Source organism: Protomyctophum parallelum (assembly GCF_964188405.1).
Source record: "Protomyctophum parallelum genome assembly, chromosome: 8".
Lineage (NCBI taxonomy): Eukaryota > Metazoa > Chordata > Actinopteri > Myctophiformes > Myctophidae > Protomyctophum > Protomyctophum parallelum.
In genome coordinates, this window is record NC_139703.1 from 27,996,773 (window position 1) to 28,018,369 (window position 21,597).

The window sequence follows — 21,597 nt, forward strand, 5'->3', positions numbered from 1 at the left end:
AAAGAATTTAGTCAAACTGTATTAAAAAAATGCAACCTGAAAATGAAAAAAATACCCTCTTATTAATTTGACCTTATAATATACTCCCCCCTTCTGTTACTCAAAAAGAGTGACAGACTATATTTACACACATACTGATTTTGTCAACATGTCAATGATAACCTTCTGCCACAACCTCCCTTTTGGCATTTGCTGTCCCACTGGCCCCCTGACAGCATATACTATGAACACTCTTACCATGTTGTACCAGAAGAAAAAGAAGCAGGAAGTATTTAGAAATTGCACATCCCAAACAGAGGAACATTGTCATTGCCTCTCCCAGTTTTTTTTTTTTTTATTCACCAGTCGCCCGCATATTTGCCTAGAATGGGGTTTATCTTTTCCACATTTGCCAGAAAAGAGTTTCTCTTTTCCCCACAATCCCTCATGTCCAAAATCGATGGAAACACCTTGAAAAATAGGACGGACTCACTGTGATGCCCTTGTTGATATGAGATCACCCCTCAGTTGCAATTTCTCGCGAAATGATTCAGACTGCCGCATTTGTAACATCCAGAGTAGTTGTGGGGCCTTGCAGAAGCCCTCCCGGTGTGGTCCTGATGGAACCCTTGGTCTGGCTGATACCTGGACTGCTGCGGCTGATTTTGCTGCGGGGGCCCTGTTGCTGATTATATCGTGGCTTGGGCTGCGGGCAGTTCCTTATGAAATGGGACTGCTCCCCGCACCTGTGACATCCACTGTAGTTGGCTGGTGGGGTATCTGATTGTTCGTATCTGTACTGGTTGGGGCCCTTCTTCCACTGTGGCTTCTGTGCTACAAGACCCAGCTGTGTGGCGGAACCACCTTTGATCATTGCAGGACATCTCACCGCTTCGGACCCCCTTCCGGTGACATTTGACGCAGCTCCTCCTCGTGCAGGACATCTGGGACAGGTGGCGGGACTTGTAGTGGGACGGGTGGTGGCCCCTGCAGGTGTAGGACTGTTACCTCTATCCTCAGCCCGTCCTTGCAGTTGAGACCCTCTTCTCCTCCGTCTGTATAGGTCCACCGTGTGAGCGATATGATCTGTGTATGTATCCAATGGCAGAGTGGACAGGGCGATGACTTCCTTCAGCTTGTTCTGTACAGGCCCTGGCAATCCGCCGAGTATCTTGCTTCTAAGACATGTCCGGTCGATACTCGGACCGTGGGCGTCATTCCCCGTCATGCTGGTCCAGATCTCGTGCGCACCGGCCACATAGGCTCTTGGATTCTCGCTGTCAGTCAGGGGGTCAATCAGAATTCTGTCCGGATTGAAGTTGTTGGGGTAAATCTCTCTCATTGCCCGACACAGGAGCCCCTTGTGGTCTGCATATCGATCTGCGTCTCCCATGTCCGTGTCCACGTAAGCCTGCATTCCTGCCCGGGCCAAGATGTAGTTCAACCCTTGATTCCCCACCAGGTGCACCAACAGTCTCTTCATATCTCCCACGGCCAATGGAACTCCCACCGTCACCACATCCAGCTTCTTCATCCACGGGTATGCCCCTTCCTGTAATGGGGGGAGCCTTGCGATGACATCTTTCATAACCATGTGGGCCCATGGCCGATAGACAATAGGTTGACCACAGATCACCAACGGCGATACTTTGACAGGGGCCATCTTGTTGTTACCCTCCTTCCCCTCGTGGTTATCGTCTGATGGTGGTGTAAGGTCACTCGCCGCTCCCTGGGTTTCTGGAGGGGGTGTGACACCAGGCTCACCTGCTAGCTTCTTTATGTCTTGCGTTCGGACCCCTACCGCCGGTGCTGAGTCTGGTGCCTTCATCCTGCTCTCCAGGGCTTCCAGGTAGGTAAGTTGACGTTTGTTGAGCTCCGTCATGGCCTGCATCCTCAGGTCTAGGGCCGCCTCCCTTGCTGACATGGCAGTCATTGCTTCATTCCAGTCCTGTTGGACCTCCTCTTGCCGCCGCCCTCGACCCGCAGGTTTGGCTCCGGCGCCACGCTCCTTCTTCCCCAGCACTGCGTTCACGAAATCCTTGTCATCCGAAGCGCTCCTATCAAAATCATGGTCACCCCCTTTGGAGGGTGGCTGCGTGAGCGACATGTTAGAGCGATTCTCGGTGATGAGGTCATAGGCTTTGCTAAATTTTTTCCCCGTTTTAAGAAACAGTTTCATAATCTTCCTTTGTTCCTGGAACCTCATTTCCAACATTTTGTCATAATCGTGCACACAGTTTACCAGAAGTTCAAAGTTACCTGGATGAAATATGCTGTCCCGGGGCCAATTCTTAATTGGACCGTGTGATTCCCACCTCCCCAGAATTGATGATAACGTGTCAATAAACTCATCATTGTGGAAAGAAGCTTGCTGACTAGCCGTTGCCATAATCAGTATTTTCAGTACTGAGTTCAGAGATATTGAATTACAATAAATGTCACGTCAACTAACCTTTATCGTCCTCCCTGCACTGCTAAAAATATCACCTCACTCAACCAGGGAAACATGCAGGAAATTCAAAAATTGCCAGCCACTTACAGACTGCAGACTTACTTGAGAACGGTAGGCAGATGCGTAAGCACAATGTATGATGTCATGCGAATTATGTGAAAGGCAACACTGTATATGTTATACACACGTCCAGAGACACGTGTGAGAAAGGTTGTAACTGATTATAGGCTTAAACAAAAATAACGAAATGGACTATATTGAGTTGGAAAAATAAAAAGTACAGCGTTTTTAGGAAACCCTACAATACGTCTCACTTGATCAAGCAGTAAATGACTCCGCTCGCCTCCCTTTCCTGTTTTGAAAGAGAACACAGGTATTTAAACCCCACACCCCCCAAGTATCCACTGTCAGGTCAGAGTTAGTTATTTAAGACAATAAAAAATCGACCATGCAGTTACCAGGTTAACAGGAATTGTCTGTTAGTACAATAATGCATGCACCAACGTCTATACAGTTTATGAGAGAAATTGAACAACCGAGTGGCTTCTCTCACGAGGAATAGTGTCACTTAACACCTAACCTTCGTTCAATAATAACTATTAAGAGGTCAGAAGTTGGCCCTCAGCTTGCATTAAACATCCACTGAAACGAGTCAACATCAAATTATATTTACCAAATGTAATCCACTGACGATTAGCAACTTACCATTGGGACGCACATAATTTATCCCAACTGTTAATTAAAAAATAGTGAAAAAAGACTTGATATTTATACAATAAGATACTCACCGATTCCCTGGATCTGCCTTCAAACTGAAAAATATAACTCAAACCGTTATTATCGTACAATATAGAAATGAAAGAATCATGCATTGCTCACCATTAAATGCTTTTCAACAATGAGTCATACCGACCCACGATACCGATAACATATTGATATCTAAGAACAGGGTTTTCCCCCCTTCACGCTTTGCTCATCCCAAAGCACACCACGCCACTTTAGAAGGAACGAATAATCTTCCCTTCTGCTGCTTTCTCCACCCTCTGGATAATGAGAATTGGTATTATTCATAGCATATATGTGTGACAGATGTACGTCACCCTGGTGTATGCCTATACACTGCAGTATATATGCACACAATGTAGTTAACTGTCGGTCCTCCGTGACCCAAGGCCTATACTATAGCACAGTGATTAATCCCGGTTAAGCAGGAAAATATGTATCTAATCTGTAAAACAAATGTGGGACTGCACTTATTATTGAATGTATATGTCACATATATGTGTCCGTGAGACAATATCCTACTCATATAGTAACAATATTTATGTGCCAGCAATACATGTAGAATATCTTAAGAATACATGATTTAACACGGCACTCTTACAAAACCACAACCCCTTTACCCGAACCAATTATATGTGGGTAAGAAATTGGTTAACACCGTTTTCCCTAAAAGGAAAAGTCTAGGCATTAACAGGAGGAAAATGATTAACTCCATCTCCAGTGGCCAACTGGAAGGAAAGTTAAACATGAAGGGAATATGGGGTGATAATTATTAATTATACCCAATGAGGTGGGAAAAGTGGGAAGGAAAGAATGGTTATACAATCTACCAGGGAGAATTCAGTTTGAACAATATATACTTTCAAAGGAAGGAACATATATACAACATCAACACACGAAACAGAGCGTGGACAGGTTCACCCCAACACTCATCAGATGACACAGACAATGAGGGTGAAATATACACACGAGACAGGAACACCAGCTAACGCCCAACAATTAATGAAAGAGAAATCAGAATCTAGGCATTCTGTACAGTCGCCAGTAGAGGGCGCTAAGACGTTCAGACCAAGGAATTTAATAGTCACAGTCACCAAAAAAGGTCTGCTGTAGGCTTGTGCCCCCAAATGTAATCAAGGCCTAATTATATTTAAACAAAGTATTTATAATCTTATTCTCGTAAGAGACTCCACGTTAAATTTGAAATGTTCTATACCCCCCCGGTCTGTACGTCAACACATTTTGCAAAGATAAAATATACCCCCTCCTACACTATACGGATTTGTCAATGTGGAAGATACATGAATGAACGATGCACAGTAAATGTTTACGTGTAATGCCGAACGTTTAGCAATTTTTTCAACCCAGGACCAGAGGTCCCCAGTTCTAAATTATAATAGTGACAAAAAGACGTAACCACCTCTGTGTACCCTTCAGTCACCCATAATCCAAATTAACTGTGCTTAGACATATACCTACCTTTTTTCCCTCTATGTGCACCATTGGTGTAGTTTAAACATGACCAAGCACTTCCCTCTAAAAAACCACAACATGCAGAAAAAAATCCCTGGTCCACCCAGAAATATTACCACCCTCAGTTTGTACACACTGAAGTGTCATGTCTTTATAGAACGTAAGACAATCTCCATCATCTCCCAACACACCCCATGTCCACTGAGAAAAAACGTACCCTCCCGCTATACCGAAAACATTACAATTAATAAAGCCAATTTAATTATACCTGAAAACCCCAATTTAATCTATACTCCCCCCTTTGAAACGTGTTGCACACGATTTCAGACCAAAACGGATTAAATTGAGAACAAAGCAGACGCTACGGAAGCATACAGACACAGACACAGACATCCAACCTTAAAAAAAAATGTATAAAGTCCAATTAACCCTGAATTACCGACCCCCTCCTCCCCTTGCCTCCCCGTCTCCAAGAACAAAGAAAACAAAATGGCGCCCGTCGACGCCCACACACAACACAAGAAAAAACTACAACTGTAGTCACCCTTACAACATCACACACACAACTCAACTCACACACATTCCTCAACTCACAGACACATTCATTTCCCCGCCGAAAATCGAAAAACAAAATGGCGTCGCAGACCCCCAAACAAAGAACCGTCCACAGACCACCCATTAAACAAAGGAACACTCCCACACACCGAAAACCTAACTCTGAACAACTTAGCGACTTCACTCCCACAATATATCAAACCATCGTAGCAACGTAAATACATATTTAAGAATGCCCCTTATAAAGGAAAAATAGTAACATACCAACCAATGTGTGTAATTTAAACACTTAACCTCCGCCTCTTTTTATAATAAAAGAAATAGCCAACTCCTCCAACTCCTTTTGGGTACCCGCAACGCATGCTACTCCAAACACCAGTACTAAGTTACACTTTACTTAAAAAAATGTGATTTCCAACTTAACTGACATCCTTCTGTGATCTTCGCAGGGATCAGCGCCGCCCTCTAACATCCCTAACATGAACTAGAATTTACTCTGTACACCGCGAAACCAGACAAAATCTCACAGCACACAGTGCAATAAATTCTATAATCCATGTGTCAAAAAACCCCACATTATAACTTCACCACCCCAAACAGAACGGCCGTCTAAAAGTTACAATTAACAGGCTCCTTGCAATTCACAGCCTTTGAACAGAGAATACACACGTAAACCACTCCATTATACTGTGCTTAAAACAGAATCAATCAAACACAAACAGTCGTTACGCATAGTTCAACTACAACACCTACCCGCGTGTTAGCAGGATGCCCCAGCCTATATGGGAAAAACGATAAATATTTTTATGCCCTAACCCTACGTTCACTATCGCAGCTGCCAAAACAAAAACGCAAACCACATCACGTCTGTATTCAACCCATTACGATACGTTTTTACGACAGCCGGCCATGCACGTACGGCAATCGCAAAAACCACAAACACACACACCCTGGAGTGTGCACTAAAACAGCATGAAACATGAATAAAAATAAAACAAACTAGAGAACGGACCACGTGTTCAGTCCACGGAAAGTAAACAAAAGCGAACGGGCTAGACAAAAGAAAAAAAATCCTACCCGGTTGGTTTGTAACGACCGGAGAAAAAACATCACCGCCTCCCTTTGTCCTCTCTCCGCACACACGCCGACACACTCGTCTAGGAACAACAAGCAAGCCAAAACCCACAAATATATAATTCAACTCACCCATCGCTCCTAGACACGGTAAGTAGAACGAAAACCTCCGCAGGTCCAGTGTTCGTGCCGTAGAATTCTCCACGGAATCGAACTTTCACATCGGGCGCCAAAAAACTGTGGTATACTTTCACCGTGTGTGTCAGTCAGTATGAAGAGTGAAGACGGAAAAGCAGGACAAAGGTTTCTCCGGATCTTAGCGTTTATTTGGTAAAACACAGAGATTCAATTCGTCACAAAGCAAGCATGTCTCAAAAAGGTACACGCCAAATTGTCTGTTCCAACCAGCCTAGGTTAGCCAAATGTAAGACTCGTTCGAACAGCCCCGTCCACAAGAAAAACAAAGTGTTATATACAGATCTGATCACCCCTCCTCCAGTAGCTGAACCGGGCGCTTCCTGACTCTTTTGACCAATGAAATCTGGGCTACCCGCTTATTCATGTTTACAGAGGCGGGCCTCTCTGGCAGAGACACGAGTATCTAACCTTACATTAAAACACCAGATTACTACTTTACAGATCCCATGACAAATTGTAGTTACATATTGTAGTAACATAACCGGTCTTTAGATGAAACTGTGAACAACTTATAAACTGGCTAATCATACCTTAAGTATATGAAAAATGGAAACACAGGAAATGTTTAACGGAACTATAAATCAAACTGAACACTTTCTTTTAAGAGTAAAAACCAACACGGTGACGCGAAACCCTATGTATTTATCATACCTTTTAAAGGAGACAAGTTAAACTCACTATAAATAGTTAGTCTCATCTTTCTATAGTAACAGATTGTTTATAAAATCATTGAGTTTTAACCTGTGTAGGTTTACAAGTACCAAATGGTCCAATGTTAATTTCTAAAACCTCTCCCCTTTGGTCAAAGGACTATGCAAACACATGTTCCTGAAGCAAACAATAGGACCTGGCTTCATAGACACCTCCGAGCAAGCTTCAAAGGATGTAATCAGAGCCTGAGTGAAAAGACCCTTTGGTGTGTGATTACTCTAAAACATTTTACTTGACTCAGTAAAAATAGTAATAGTACCATAGTTATTTAGTTAGTTAATTTATAGAAAATTATACGACACCTCCTTTATGATGATTTCCTGTTTTTGGCTTTATAGAAGTGCATAGTGTACAAAATGATATGATGAATTTAAAATGGTGGACCCTCTTGTAAACAAGTGTAATGCTTTATGGCAGGGGTATTCAATTAGATTAGGCCTCCTATGTGACACAGACCGAGTAGAAAGAAACGTGCCATTTTATCATGACTATTAGTGAGGACCTATTATATGAAGATAGGTTCAAAAGTGGTCCTTTAATGATTACCGTCATTATGGTAATCTCACAATTAATATCGCACACACCATACCTGTAACTTTTATTAGCCCTCTTATTGTTCCTTATTGTTTTTTTTGGGGGGGGGGGTAATAACCGCCATACCGGCGGTATGGCGGTCGGCAATAACCGCGGTAATAAAAATCCCATACCGCCCCAGCCCTACCATGTAGCACTTTGAGATTTCAGATCGTCCCGTTATGGCACCACCGAGAGGCAGATTTTTGTAAAACACGTGCAGATTGTGTCCAAACATCACACAAATTGGTAGACACATTTGGGTAGATTTTGAAGGTGCGTTTTACCAATGGAAATACATAAATTGGCCTCGCTCTGCGCACATTCGTATTATGAAAGGCATATCGGCCCGTGTTGAACGCACTGACCCGTGTTGAACGCACACACATTATGGCTTACCGCGGTCCTGAATATTTTAGCATTGTGGGAGTGTCCATATGTTAATTATTTTCGCTTTGCGCAATTTGCTATTAAGCCCCTTGACCTAAAGACACTCAGCGCATAACGATTAGACGTGGGTCTGACCACCTCATAAACGCAAAAAGCACTGTTTGATTTGACACTTGAGCGGCTCTGGGAGGCTGGTAGAGTGTTGCCATGTCTGTTTATTATAAGCGGCTTATTTTTCTGTAAAGTTGCTTTCTGTGTGGTTGTTTTTCTTGTTTCTAAAGTGGTTATTTGGGCTTTTCTCCTAATGTTGTTTAAACCAGTGATCCTCACACAGCACATTCCCATGTCAAGGATCCCCAGATGAATGCATTTGCCCAACTAAGGACAGCTAATCCAAAAATTAAATAAAAAGATTACTTTTGAAAATAGCAGATCTATACCAGCTCACAATGCATCACATTCATTCATTAAAACTATGAACTCTGACTGCAGGGGGATATATAATGATCATTATAACAATGTGCAAGAACATATTTAAAAAGAAGGAAGAACTTTATATTTGTGGACAATCAAAATGTTTTTTTATTTTAATGTGGTGTCATTCAAATTAATCTGGATATGGCAGACTCACTATTTAGAAAATAAAAACATGGCACTTCATTTAAAATAGGTTACAGACCCCTGTTATATGCGCTTATTTTTATAGACCTATTTACTTGTTTCTATGAGACATGGCAGTTTTGCGTCTTTTTTTAAAAAATGTTGAGATTAGAAACGGCCATAATTCTTTCATTTCTCAACCTTAAAAATAAATAAAAACATCTCCATAATCCGTGGGAAATGTGCTTTCATATGCTGTATCACACCCGATTCAAGTCTTCTTCAATAAAATGCTACGAGCGAACTCAGCGAAGACCATACCATCGGGGCCACAGCATTACGCAGCACGCATTCAACTCATTCCTTCGTCGTGACTTGAATGAAATAAAATATAATAAACGTTATTTTACTGGTGTTTTTCAATAGAAACAAATAAAGAGCGTGTGTAGGCTACTGTGTGCAAGTGCAACAGTGCATATACATGCATGCACTAGGCTATATTTCTTCCGTGTCGGGATGGTGATTGAGCTCTTCAAGTTCACAGCCCGTTTGGTCTGTACGGACATGTTGATTGGGTACGTCTCAAACACGCCTTAAACACACCCATGACTAATTCAAGGCCGTTTTGCGCACTCCGCGGGGTGTCAAAAGCGCTTCTTAACATGCCCAAAATTGCAATATGACATACTACACGCCCCCAGATCATAATACTGTAATTAGATTAGTAATATAGAAGTAAGTAAAATAGAAGTCCTAAATCGACCCCATTATCTCTATAGTCATGTGAAATGCCACCCTTTTCACATTGGCCTATTTTAGCTCGACCAGGAGGCAAAGTTTAGCAAAACATGTTTTGTTTTTTTATTACTCCTACACATTTTGTCCAAAAATCACACACATTGGTGCACATTTTGTCTACAGTATGTGATCAAGAAGCATCCATCTGGCTCGTTTTGAACAAAATTACTCAACATCATGAACGCAGCATCCGAGTGTCTGTGCAATAACTTCATCAACATTAACCCCTCAACTTCTACACATTCCACTCACCTCTATAATGGCTGAATTCTGAACATTTCTAGCCCACAACAACCTACCTGACCTGGGGGAGACACTTTTTCTAGTTATTATTAGTATCTCACTTGAGTAGCAGGTACTGTACTCTTTACAGAACAATAAGACGTGACTACTGTCTACTCTATGCCGCCAACTTATGTTAAATAGTTTCCCGAAGATGTAACGGTATATCCATATCTGAACTGGCATCAAAATTTAGCCTCTAATGCTTCACTCAACTAGATTGAGATCAACCTCCCAGCTTCTGTAAATGGTGCATTTATATAGCGCTTTTATCCAAAGATTGTGCATTACATTCATACCCATTCACACACGGATCAAAGTCAAAGTCGTATGATTTGTCACACACGTTACCGCAGTGAAATTGGTCCTCCGCATTTGACCCATCTCTTGGAGCGGTGAGCCGCAGCCAAGGAGCGGTGAGCTGCAGCCGTGCCGCACTCAGGAATCATTTGATTAGTTTGATTTGACCCCCCAATTGGGTCCCATTTTTACAGTCTTTGGTATGACCCAGCCGGGGATCGAACCCGGACCTCCCAATTTCAGGGTGGACACTCTAACCACAAGACCACTGACTGGATGGTGGAGGAAACCATGCAAGGCACCAACCTGCTCATCGGGAGCAATTTGGGGTTCAGAGTCTTGCTCAAGGACACTTCGACACTAACTCTGGGGCTGGGGGAGCCCTGGATGGAACTGGGAACCTTCCGGTTCCGTGATTGCAACTGGGTGTAAACGGAGTGTTCTTTTGCAGAACCAATCCAAAGTCTTTTGGGCAGGCCTATTGGGGCAGTGACATGATTGGTTTCCAAATCAGAAGGTGTAGGTTTGTTAGCGGCTGTTTTTGCCACCATTCTTGCAACTACGTTGCATTTAGGAATCCCGCTGATTGCTTAGGTTGGTGTTGCCGAGATTAGATGAAAACCTTTTCACTATTCCTCCTCGTTTTTCAGCCACATTCCACTAATAGTAGTAGTATAGTATACAGTAGTATATAATGTAACATGAATCATTATTCCTTCATTAAAAATGTACAGCTGTCAAGACTCACGATTGACTTGGTGTGCACTGTGCACATTGTCTCTCGCTTCCTCCCTCCCCCAGGAACCCATGTGATGGAGGGATCAGGCAGAATGCTGGTGTCAGCTGTCGGACTCAACTCGCAGACAGGCATCATTTTTACCCTCCTGGGCGCTGGCGAGCACGAAGAAGAGAAACAGAGGAAGGAAGGAAGCAAGAAAAGTAAGGCTAACCAAACGGGCATGCCAACTAAATGCCTCGTCACAGCTGCTCATCCAATGGAAGAGGCTCATGTTGACATGTTGGCTTTTCTCCAACTTGCTTTCACTGTCACTCTCTGGCCCTTGCCGTTTTTCTTTCTCTCTCTTTTTTCCTCTTTTTTTTTTTTTAACATTGATTGTTTATGGAAAGTGGTTGCAGGATGAATAATGTGCCATAAAGTTCAGGTAATGTCAGATTGCCGATGACGTACCAAAATACATTAGTCCAGTTATACTCAACCTTTTTAATTTTAAGGACTCCCAGTTTGATATGCCTTAGTCATCATTTTGATATGATTTTATGTCTGGGACTCAGATCTTCTTATTAAAATCCTCATTTCAAAATGCTCATTAAATGCAACCAAATGGACCCAAAAGGGGTCAAGTTATCTTAATTTGTACAATCTCTGGTGTTTCTTGGTGTGAATGGGTATTTCAGCCTGATACGGTTCCAATTTGTTCCTAACTATCATTTAGCTGGTGCCCCCTGGAACCCCCTCAAGGACCATTGGGGTTCCCTGACTCCAGTGCATTAGTCTATACTACACTATACTGATGCTGCTGTTATTGCTTTTATTAGTTTGCATATACAGTCAAAGGTCCTGGTATTTCTGTATTGTCTAATATGGTGCTCCAGACCGTTCTCATCCAAATGTTTGTACCCTTCACTACCTCCTCCATTTTCTCAAATATATATTGGAGTTCTATTTTAGGTCTCAGACTCGACAGCAGAGGTTAGATATCCTCTTATCCTCTCTAGTGGTGTTACTTTTTTCTGTGGTGAACAAATAATTAACAATAAATAATTACTAGTCACATCAGCCCAAAAGAACAATATCATGGATCTGCAATGGATCTATCTTGCTTTCGGTTGACTTATGGTCCATACTAACAACCTTTTTAACTGTAAATGTTTGTTGATTTATTTTGTTTATTTGTGTTTTGCAACACATTTTGGCTTCAGGTTTTGATTTCCTGAGGCATTCATTCTGCAAGGGATGAATGCGCCACTTCAGAGAAGAGAGAGAGGGGGAGAGAGAGAGAGACAATGCTAATGTAAAATGTTTTCTCGCCCACCAATTATCAGCTTTGGAATCCGGGCCAATAATGAGCTGAATGATACTTCAGAGCATCATCAAGGGTCTTAATGATATTATAACATCATACTTATAGTTTATTGGATGCAGTCGGATAAATAGAACCACTTAATAGAATGACTCAAGGAGCAGTGCATTTGTCAACATTTACATGTGTCAACATTTACACACACGCACGCACACACACGCACACGTTCTGGCATTTCTGAAAATGGCACCGGGTCCGACATGCATCAGACGTCACTGTCACATATGGCTGCCTCAGCCCTTCTACTCACAGACAAGCCATTCCTTTTTTCTTTTCTGGAATTGGCAGGGATACACAACAGACTTTGCTGATACATGTGGCTGCATCAGCACTTATACACAGACATGCACATTGCCCCTCCCACTGCCACATCACATTCAGAGACACAGACATGCACAAGTTACAGTATTGTGCACCCACACCCATGATAGGCTGTGTGAAGGCTCACACTCTTGAGGCTCTGTGAAGAGGCCTGGTCCACGGTCACACTCTTGAGGCTCCGTGAAGAGGCCTGGTCCACGGTCAAACTCTTGAGGCTCCGTGAAGAGGCCTGGTCCACGGTCAAACTCTTGAGGCTCCGTGAAGAGGCCTGGTCCACGGTCACACTCTTGAGGCTCTGTGAAGAGGCCTGGTCCACGGTCACACTCTTGAGGCTCCGTGAAGAGGCCTGGTCCACGGTCACACTCTTGAGGCTCCGTGAAGAGGCCTTGTCCACGGTCACACTCTTGAGGCTCCGTGAAGAGGCCTGGTCCACGGTCACACTCTTGAGGCTCCGTGAAGAGGCCTTGTCCACGGTCACACTCTTGAGGCTCTGTGAAGAGGCCTTGTCCACGGTCACACTCTTGAGGCTCTGAAGAGGCCTGGTCCACGGTCACACTCTTGAGGCTCCGTGAAGAGGCCTGGTCCACGGTCACACTCTTGAGGCTCCGTGAAGAGGCCTGGTCCACGGTCACACTCTTGAGGCTCCCTGAAGAGGCCTTGTCCACGGGCACACTCTTGATAGGCAGCTGGGGGTCCATAATAGAAGTCCATGGAATTGCGGAGTGGGAGACACAAAAAGAAACACTGGATGTGGCTCTACGGTACCTGTGTCACACACAGAGGGAGAGGTAGACACACAGTTAGTGAGGCCTGGGAGCATTCTTCTGCTATAGTAGCTTTGTAACAGTATATACACATATTGAATTCTTCCAACCACAAGCCCAACACATTTCTATCTATCGACCTAACCACAAGCATAACACACTTTTATCACAGAAACACGTACACACACACACACGCACACACACACACACACACGCAAAACAAGAGGAAATAAAACTCCTTTTCATTGTTTTGTATGTACCTGCTGTAATGATTTAAAAGGGCGACCATCTCTAAGGCATCTAGAAATCTCCATATAATCCATTCGGGTGGTGGGTGAAGATCCATTGTGAGTCGTCGTCTGATTCAGGCTGCTGAGGCCGAATTACAACACCTGCATGCACATAATGTGTCTATCAATATATTACAGTGCTGTGAATGTAGTTAATGCTGAATCTGAGTCTAAGGCAAGGTACTCAATGACCTGGCTCATCAGATCCATTTTTTTATGGTCTAGTATTGGTCTACTAATGGTATAACAATCCATAAAAACATATCCAACACAGTTTGGAACAGATGACTGCTCTCTCTCTCCTCTGATGGCCCATTTCAGCACACAGACGAGCACACACACACACATGTGGTTTTCTATTAAGTTTTGCCCTTTTTAAGTTTCCTTCAGTTCTATGATTTGTCCTCTTTCCTTTGAGCCATGTTATCAGCATACCGCACTCTCTTCCTCTGTCCGAACAGGTAAAAAACAAGGACCCCCAGAAAATCGCAACAAAGGTAACCCCTCCCTCCCCCTCCCCCTCCCACTCACCTCACACCACCTCATCCCCCACACGCCCTTCCCCCTGTCCGTTCAGGGGCAGGCTGGGAGTCTTGTGTCAACCTCTCTCTCTCTCTCTCTCTCTCTCTCTCTCTCTCTCATGTGTTTCACGCTGCTTTCCCCCCCACACCTGCTGTAAATAAGGGTGACACTCTCTCGCCTTGCTTCACCTGTGAAAGGGTGCAACTCTCATTGCCCGCAGACCCACGTTAGCCTGTTAAGAGCATAGAACATAAAACGTCTAAGAACATTGTGCTTGTGGTCGCGGCACAGTGCAAAACGGGAAGGTCAACGAGACAAAAAGAAGAAAGGCAGACTAAACAAAAACATGTGCAAAAAGGACAATGCAGTGCAATTGTAGACAATCTCGGGTATTGGAGTTAATCGGCGCATTAAGTTCAACTGTCCATAAGCTGCAGGTGTACAATACACTGTCGATAGAGCACCGTCATTCAGGTACGATGGTGAGGGAAATAGCCTAGCCCCTCATTTATTATATGTTGGGCTGTCATAGGCCCATTTTGACCCCATGTGCTTTTAGATCCAGCACACGTACAACCTCCCCTGCAAGCTGTCTCCACGCACACACACACACACACACACACACACACACTCACTCCCCACCGCCTCACTACCTCCCACAGCTTCGGCATCTGCTGCAGACAGAATGCCTCTTCATTGCACGTATGCGTGCACACACACACACACACACACACACACACACACACACACACACACACACACACACACACACACACACACACACACACACACACACTCACTCACACAATGCCTAGCCCCTCCACCTTCTTTCCTTCCAATTGCCCTTGGACTTAATCACCATTAAACACCCTTTGATGTCTCTGGTGTGAGAGAGTGAAAGGGAGATATTTCCCCAGCAGGATTAGTTCAGTTAACTGAAATTCAGCAGCTTTTCAGCTGTCAATTTGTGTTGTACTTGGTCATGATGTCCATTGAGAATAAACTAGATTGCATCGCATTTAATTAAGTTTAGCTTTTCAGCTACAACTTAAAATATTGTGTGTAGAATTTTGTTTGTCTATTACATTCTATAATGTAAATATAAATATTAAAGTTAAATATAATATTCCCAGTCAGACAGAAGCCCAGTCATTTTAACCATATATTTATATTATCCCACTACATTCCGCAACTCAAATCAACTACTCAAAACCATCCTACTTTTGGAACATTGTCAAATGTTCAGGCTGTATTGCTAAATAAATGTTAAAAACTGTGTTTCATACAACCATCTTAAAATAACGGCTGTCGACACAAGCTTATTCAACACGTCGTCAGCAGAAATAGGACGATAACATTATATTACAGTCAGCTACGTAAGTAACCATTGTGGTTCAATATAACAACTCTGCATATCCTATCTAACACTAATTGTGTTTCACTTCATCTAATGTAACTTGCATGGCAAGAGGGTCCGAGAAAGTCCTAAGTCACAGTTTCTGACAATTCTCGCCATCTGAATAAATTACACTGAATAAGCCCTTGGCCAAAGCTATGGTGTGGGAGTTGCACCCTTGCAGTATCACAGCCTGTGGAATTTGTTTGTTCTGTTGCTGTTTTTTTCTTTTCCACTTATTTTGTTTTGGCTTTGATTTCTGTCAATTCTCCCACTGTTGCCTCTTTCCAGGGTATTTTTCGGGACTCCATGCTGTCTCCTCCTAGTCACAGTTTGACTATCCTCTCTCTCTCTCTCTCTCTCTCTCTCTCTCTCTCTCTCTCTCTCTCTGTCTCTCTGTGTCTCTCTCTCTGTCTCTCTCTCTCTCTCTCTCTCTCTCTCTCTCTCTCTCTCGAAAATACACCTTACAGTTGTTCTACCTCGTACCCTCACTCCTTTTTTGTTTTGTGGTTTTGTATTGTTTCTTTTGGTTTCTTGGGTAATACTTTGAGTTTTTTCTTTTTGTTTGTCAACTCACCACCTCTTTGTTTTCCTTTTATTTATTTTTTACTGTGACACACACTCGCCCCTCTCTCTCTCCGCCGTGCGTGGTCCCATGGTTCCGTGCTGAGTCTGTTTTAAGTGCTGTGCGTTGATCCATCAGTGGGGTTCGTCCGTCAGTCCTCCTGCCTAAGTCCAGTCTGCGAGTCCAGTCCTTGTGAAGCTGTGTCAGTCGATTCTGTTTTCTCTGATTTTCTTCTATGTCGTGCTTGGTGGTCTGGTCCCAAAACCTGTCTTCAGAATGGACCATGTGCATATAGCAAGGAGAATATCCTGGGTTAGGTTTAATGTGTCCTAAATTTGTCCTATTTGCAAAACAATAGATATCCTTTACCAGCTAAGATTAAAAGAAAATCTAAAAGAAACAAAATGGGTTGATAGATCTGGACAGACACCAGGTCTAATTATATTCAGCCTTTAAATTTGGAGTCAGTGGAAAGGATGACGAAACAAAGTAATGTAAAATTGTAATAGTAGCCTTCTTCAAGTGTGAATATGTGAGCAGTTTTACCTTTGTGATAACGATCACTCAATTCTGTATGACCTTAGGGATCCAGTCTCTGTATTGTAGATGGACACCTTGTAAAAGCCATCAACATTCTCCTTGGCAGTGCTGGAAAGTTGTGCGTTTAATTTAAGCTGACAATTTTGTTCAGTCTTGGTTGACTCGGGCCATTAATTTTGTGTGCAATATTCTGTACAAACAGATTTTACGATGTAAAACATTGTGGCACATACATCATTTTATTAAGCAACTTCTTGCCGAATATTTGACATCTCACCTGATGTAGACCAATGTAAACGCAAATGAGTGCGATCTAGAAGCCGTAAGGGCCACAAGCCAAGCAGAATTTGTCTGCATGCGAGTTTTAAAAGTAAACCGCGAGACCAGGATAGATTTTTGCAAGTACATTTTCTCTTGTTTTGCATGTTGTACTGCAGACAGGGTGTTACCAATTAACACTCGTTATCCAGGGGACTAACATGCTTCATGTACATGGTCCATTGGTATCTGTGTTTATACTGAATTGATGTTTGGTGCTGTCAGAAGTGGGTTGATTCTCCATGAGGTTCTAAAGGAATTATGGGTACAGTTCGCTAAAATATTCAAGAGATTTAGTTACTGCTGCCTTTCTGTCCATAATTTGTATAGCTGTGTATTTGTGTTATTCCCAAACAAGTATTCATTGTATTTGTTCCATTCACTAACTAAATTCCACACAAATCCATACCGTACTGAACGTAAAATAAATCATTGGGACATTTACTAATAGTGTCACTGTTTTGTTAGATTAGAATTTATATTGACATGATACAACTGCTCCAAATATAGAGCCAATCACTGGGACACTTACTATAAAACGTCAAAAGAAAGCTATTATTATATTTATTATTAGTAGTAGTATCACCTTCACCTTCTTTGCTATTCGGTGCTTTGATATATGTATCAGAAATGTGTGGTGGAGACAGCAAATGCCAGGTTGCCCAGAGATCAAATGAATCGAGACAACTATGCTCTACAAATGGGACAAAACCATGACAATGAAGAGGTGAAATGCAAATAAGCTATTTGTGTATGTAAAACAGATGCAGCGTTGCATAGCAGGATGACTTATCTTTTCTTTTGACAAGACAAAACAAGAAACTGTACAATAATTTTCATTCTCCTATCCCCTTGATGTTCCTTGTTATAGTTGTGATGTCTAATGCTTTCCTGACAGAAGTGGGACACCATTTGTCTATGATTGACACTTTCTTGTTAAATCCTCTTTTGTTTTATCACATCTGCTGTACTCTGTGCTGTGTGTGCTTAAATGTTCACCAAGCTACTTTTTCATAACTAACCACTGTTCCTTGTTTGCAAGAGGTACTAAAATGCCAATTTCTTGGACCGTTTTCATTTGCATCGATCGATTGTTATTTGATTATGAAATTGGTTAAAGGCAATGTTTACCATCAAGCATCACCAAAAATTACGATCCAGGTTTTTGATTCTTTGAGGGTTTTTGTTTTTCTGATCCGAGGGATCTCTATAATCCCTTGCGTTGCTTGACTAGCTTGCGTTTGTGGATCACTGGTCTGGTTGGCAGGATATTGTCTCTGTGACTCCAACTGAACCGAAAATATATTGTCTGCCTCTCTACCCATCATTCCCAAACCACCCCTCAACCCCACTTTTGGGGAAATTCACTCTCCTACCTCCACTCTACCCCCTGCCCTCCTTCACCCTCCACAACCTATCCACTCTGCAATACACCACCTCCCTCAACCTGTCCTTCGCCCCCCCCCCCCCCCCCCCCAACCCCTTTTATGCCTCGCTCTCATGTCAACTCTTCCACGTTCCTTCTCCCTGTCCTTCTCCAAACTATGTACCCTTACGCCCCACCACCCACCCCCCTCATACATCTTCCTCATACCTTTGCCTCCAACCCTCTCCACCTTGCCCGTCTTCCCTTGTGTCTGTCCTCCCACCAACACCCCCTCCACCTCTCCCACCTCATAGCTAAGACCCAAGATGGCATTGCACTAGAGATCCAGCCCTTGAAGAGCGAGGAGGCGGAGAAGGAGGAAGAGGCCAAGCCTGTGAAGAAAGTTCACGTTTCCAAGAAGGATAAGTCGGTGCTACAGGGCAAGCTCACCAGGCTGGCCGTGCAGATCGGAAAGGCCGGTGAGAACAACACAACACCCACACATTCAGTAGGCCCATCTCTGACTTTCTGTGCCCAAGACACACCAATGGGCACATTGTAAACATTTGAGCCACGGACCACTATTTGATGAGATTTAGCCTCTCGGATCCAAAACTAAATAATATTTTGTTGTCACTGGACAAGATTTTGTCCACAATTCCATGCTGCCTTGATGTTGGTAGTCTACCATAGAAGAGATATCAGGCAAATGTTGAATTGTGTACACTTCTTGTACAGGCACGTAACAACAATTTTACTCTTGAGAGCGTAAAATGAAACCAAATGGATTTGGTTTCATTTTACACTCAAGAGTTAAAGATCTTGGTTAGTAACTCTCCATCATTTAGCTGGGGAACATCTGGAACCCCCTCAAGGCCCACTGGTTCAAAGCCACTGGTTTAAGGTGTGTGAAACACCTGTGTGCAAAGTTTCCACTCTTGAGACTGGAAGGTCTCGGCCGAACCATACCAGATACTAAAAGAAAATAGTACACAGTGCATGCCTGCTTGTCACTCGGCATTAATGGTCGGGGGAAAGTCCGTGACATATGTCCAGAGGATGTACTTGTACATCAAGCTGGCTCATGCTGCAGAAAAAGGAGGTGGGTTCCTGAACCATGGGCCACATTGCTCAGGAACAGTTCCTAAAGCTGAGAAAACACAGGAAGGTAATACACTGCTAATATCATTTGATAGTGAAATAATACAAACAACATAGAAAGTGCATTCTAAGTGAATGTGAATGCTTCTGAAATAGCATTGGACAAACTTTATGATTATTTCCTAACAGATTTGGGTGACTATTGACATGTGTTCTGACACATTTCTCTCAATATTTGATGTACAAAAATGCTAGACTGTCCTGGAAGCGACAGTAAGATTATGGCGAACTAATCTCTGATATCCTGCACTGCATGGAACTCCAAATGTGTTTTGGGGTTAATGTGTCTGTAAGTGGCAAACTGGGTCGGCATTTTGTTAAAACATATTAAGTGCTTTTTGCAAAGTGGCGAGACAGTGAAGAGGCCAGAGGGCTGGTCATAAATGCACTCTGTTTTATTAGGTACACATTTTACTGGGAACACGATCTACTCAGGAATTGAATGCATTTACTGTGTCATTTGAGTTGACCTTAATACACTCATGAGCTTTCATAAGTGTAAGTGTGGTATTTTTTAGCCATGCACCAGGTTCAGTGATAATTTGCCCTTTAATTCCTGTACAGAAATAGAATGTGGAGCAAAAACACTTGCATACAGACCATGACCTTATTTATCCTGGGTAATGTGGTCTAATATAATTTCATTTCAGCGATGCCTTCGTCTCTTATCAATCTTCTCAAGTCTCAAAAGCCTGACTTCTACTTTATGACAGGTCTATAATCTCACACTGCGTCACAAGGTTGTTGCTGATTTTCAACACGCGACAAAGCAGATTTATGCTGTGCTGTCTGCTGTGTCTGACAGGCTATAAATTAAACATAATGATCCAGCCTACTAGCTTGCCATAATGTGTGCATAACCTACTTTACCTAGTAGTTCATTTCTTCAGTTAAAACCAAACATGTCTAAACATAGTTTATATTTTACTTACTTTATTAGTTAATACTCGGTGATTGAGTAAAAGTGGTTACTGTGTTACCATGTTTATGAATAAATCACATGCAAACAAAACACAGAGGTAACATTACTGAAACAAATCTACAGAAAATATTGGTATTTTAATGCATTTCGCAATCGGATTCTTTTTTAGTGTCCAGCCTCCTAATATCACCCAAAGTGGGTGAACACATTCATAGTTGAGCCTTTAAAAAAAGGCTTTAAGTTTAGTTGCTCTAATTCAACCAAACATCTGTGATGGGAGGTGCCAACTTAATACAGTAACCGACACATTGCACTTATTTTCTCACACACACACACACACACACATATACACACTAAATGTATTTGTATTGTAAAAGTATTTATACACTGTCGTACAACTTTGCTGAGCATCTACGGTACCAAATACAAAGTATTGAATTTGTATGCTGTGTATTTGAATGACCTTCCCTTTAACTCTCTCCCTGTCCACCCCAGGTCTGATCATGTCTGCCGTGACGGTCATCATTCTGATCCTGTACTTTGCGGTGGACACCTTCGGCGTGCAAGGCCGACCCTGGCTGAAGGAATGCACACCCATCTACATCCAGTACTTTGTCAAGTTCTTCATCATCGGTGTGACTGTGCTGGTGGTCGCGGTGCCGGAGGGCTTACCCCTGGCCGTCACCATCTCCCTGGCGTACTCTGTGAAGGTGATGACCAAACACCCCCAAACAAACTCAGTCGTGTTTTTCAGTGATGTTTTAGCACTGTAGAGTGTACACATTTCTTGGGTCCATGTTGTTACAACTGTACACTCACAGAGTGCAATACACACAGGTCATTCCCTCCAGGTTGTCTAAGATCTGTTTTTTATCCCTAGCACATTGTATGTGCATGTACACAACATTTAGCCCTTAACCCACTCAGAATGGATTAATACCGCTCAAGATATTGAAACATTTCTAGCATTTTCAACAATACAAGCAAGTTAAGTTAATGTTGGATGAATACATATTGTGGGGTCCGGGGACCCCCAGGGGTCCTTGAGGGTGTTCCAGGGGGTCCCCAGCTAAATTATAGTTTGAAACCAAATGGACCTTTATCGGTCTGTAACTCTGAGAGTGTACAAATGGAACCAAATTTGGTTCCAAATAAACCATCT

General features: G+C 42.8%; 1 protein-coding gene across 2 annotated transcripts in view; it reads left to right on the forward strand.

Annotated features, from left to right (window-relative positions):
• Positions 1 to 21,597, forward strand: part of atp2b4 (ATPase plasma membrane Ca2+ transporting 4) — a 148,567-nt gene that overhangs the window by 76,548 nt on the left and 50,422 nt on the right. For both annotated transcript variants that reach the window (XM_083770505.1, XM_083770506.1), the window contains exons 6-9: positions 10,970 to 11,107; positions 14,107 to 14,142; positions 18,667 to 18,831; positions 20,931 to 21,145. In XM_083770505.1, coding sequence (XP_083626631.1) covers positions 10,970 to 11,107; positions 14,107 to 14,142; positions 18,667 to 18,831; positions 20,931 to 21,145 — 554 coding nt within the window. The remainder of the gene's footprint in view (positions 1 to 10,969; positions 11,108 to 14,106; positions 14,143 to 18,666; positions 18,832 to 20,930; positions 21,146 to 21,597) is intronic.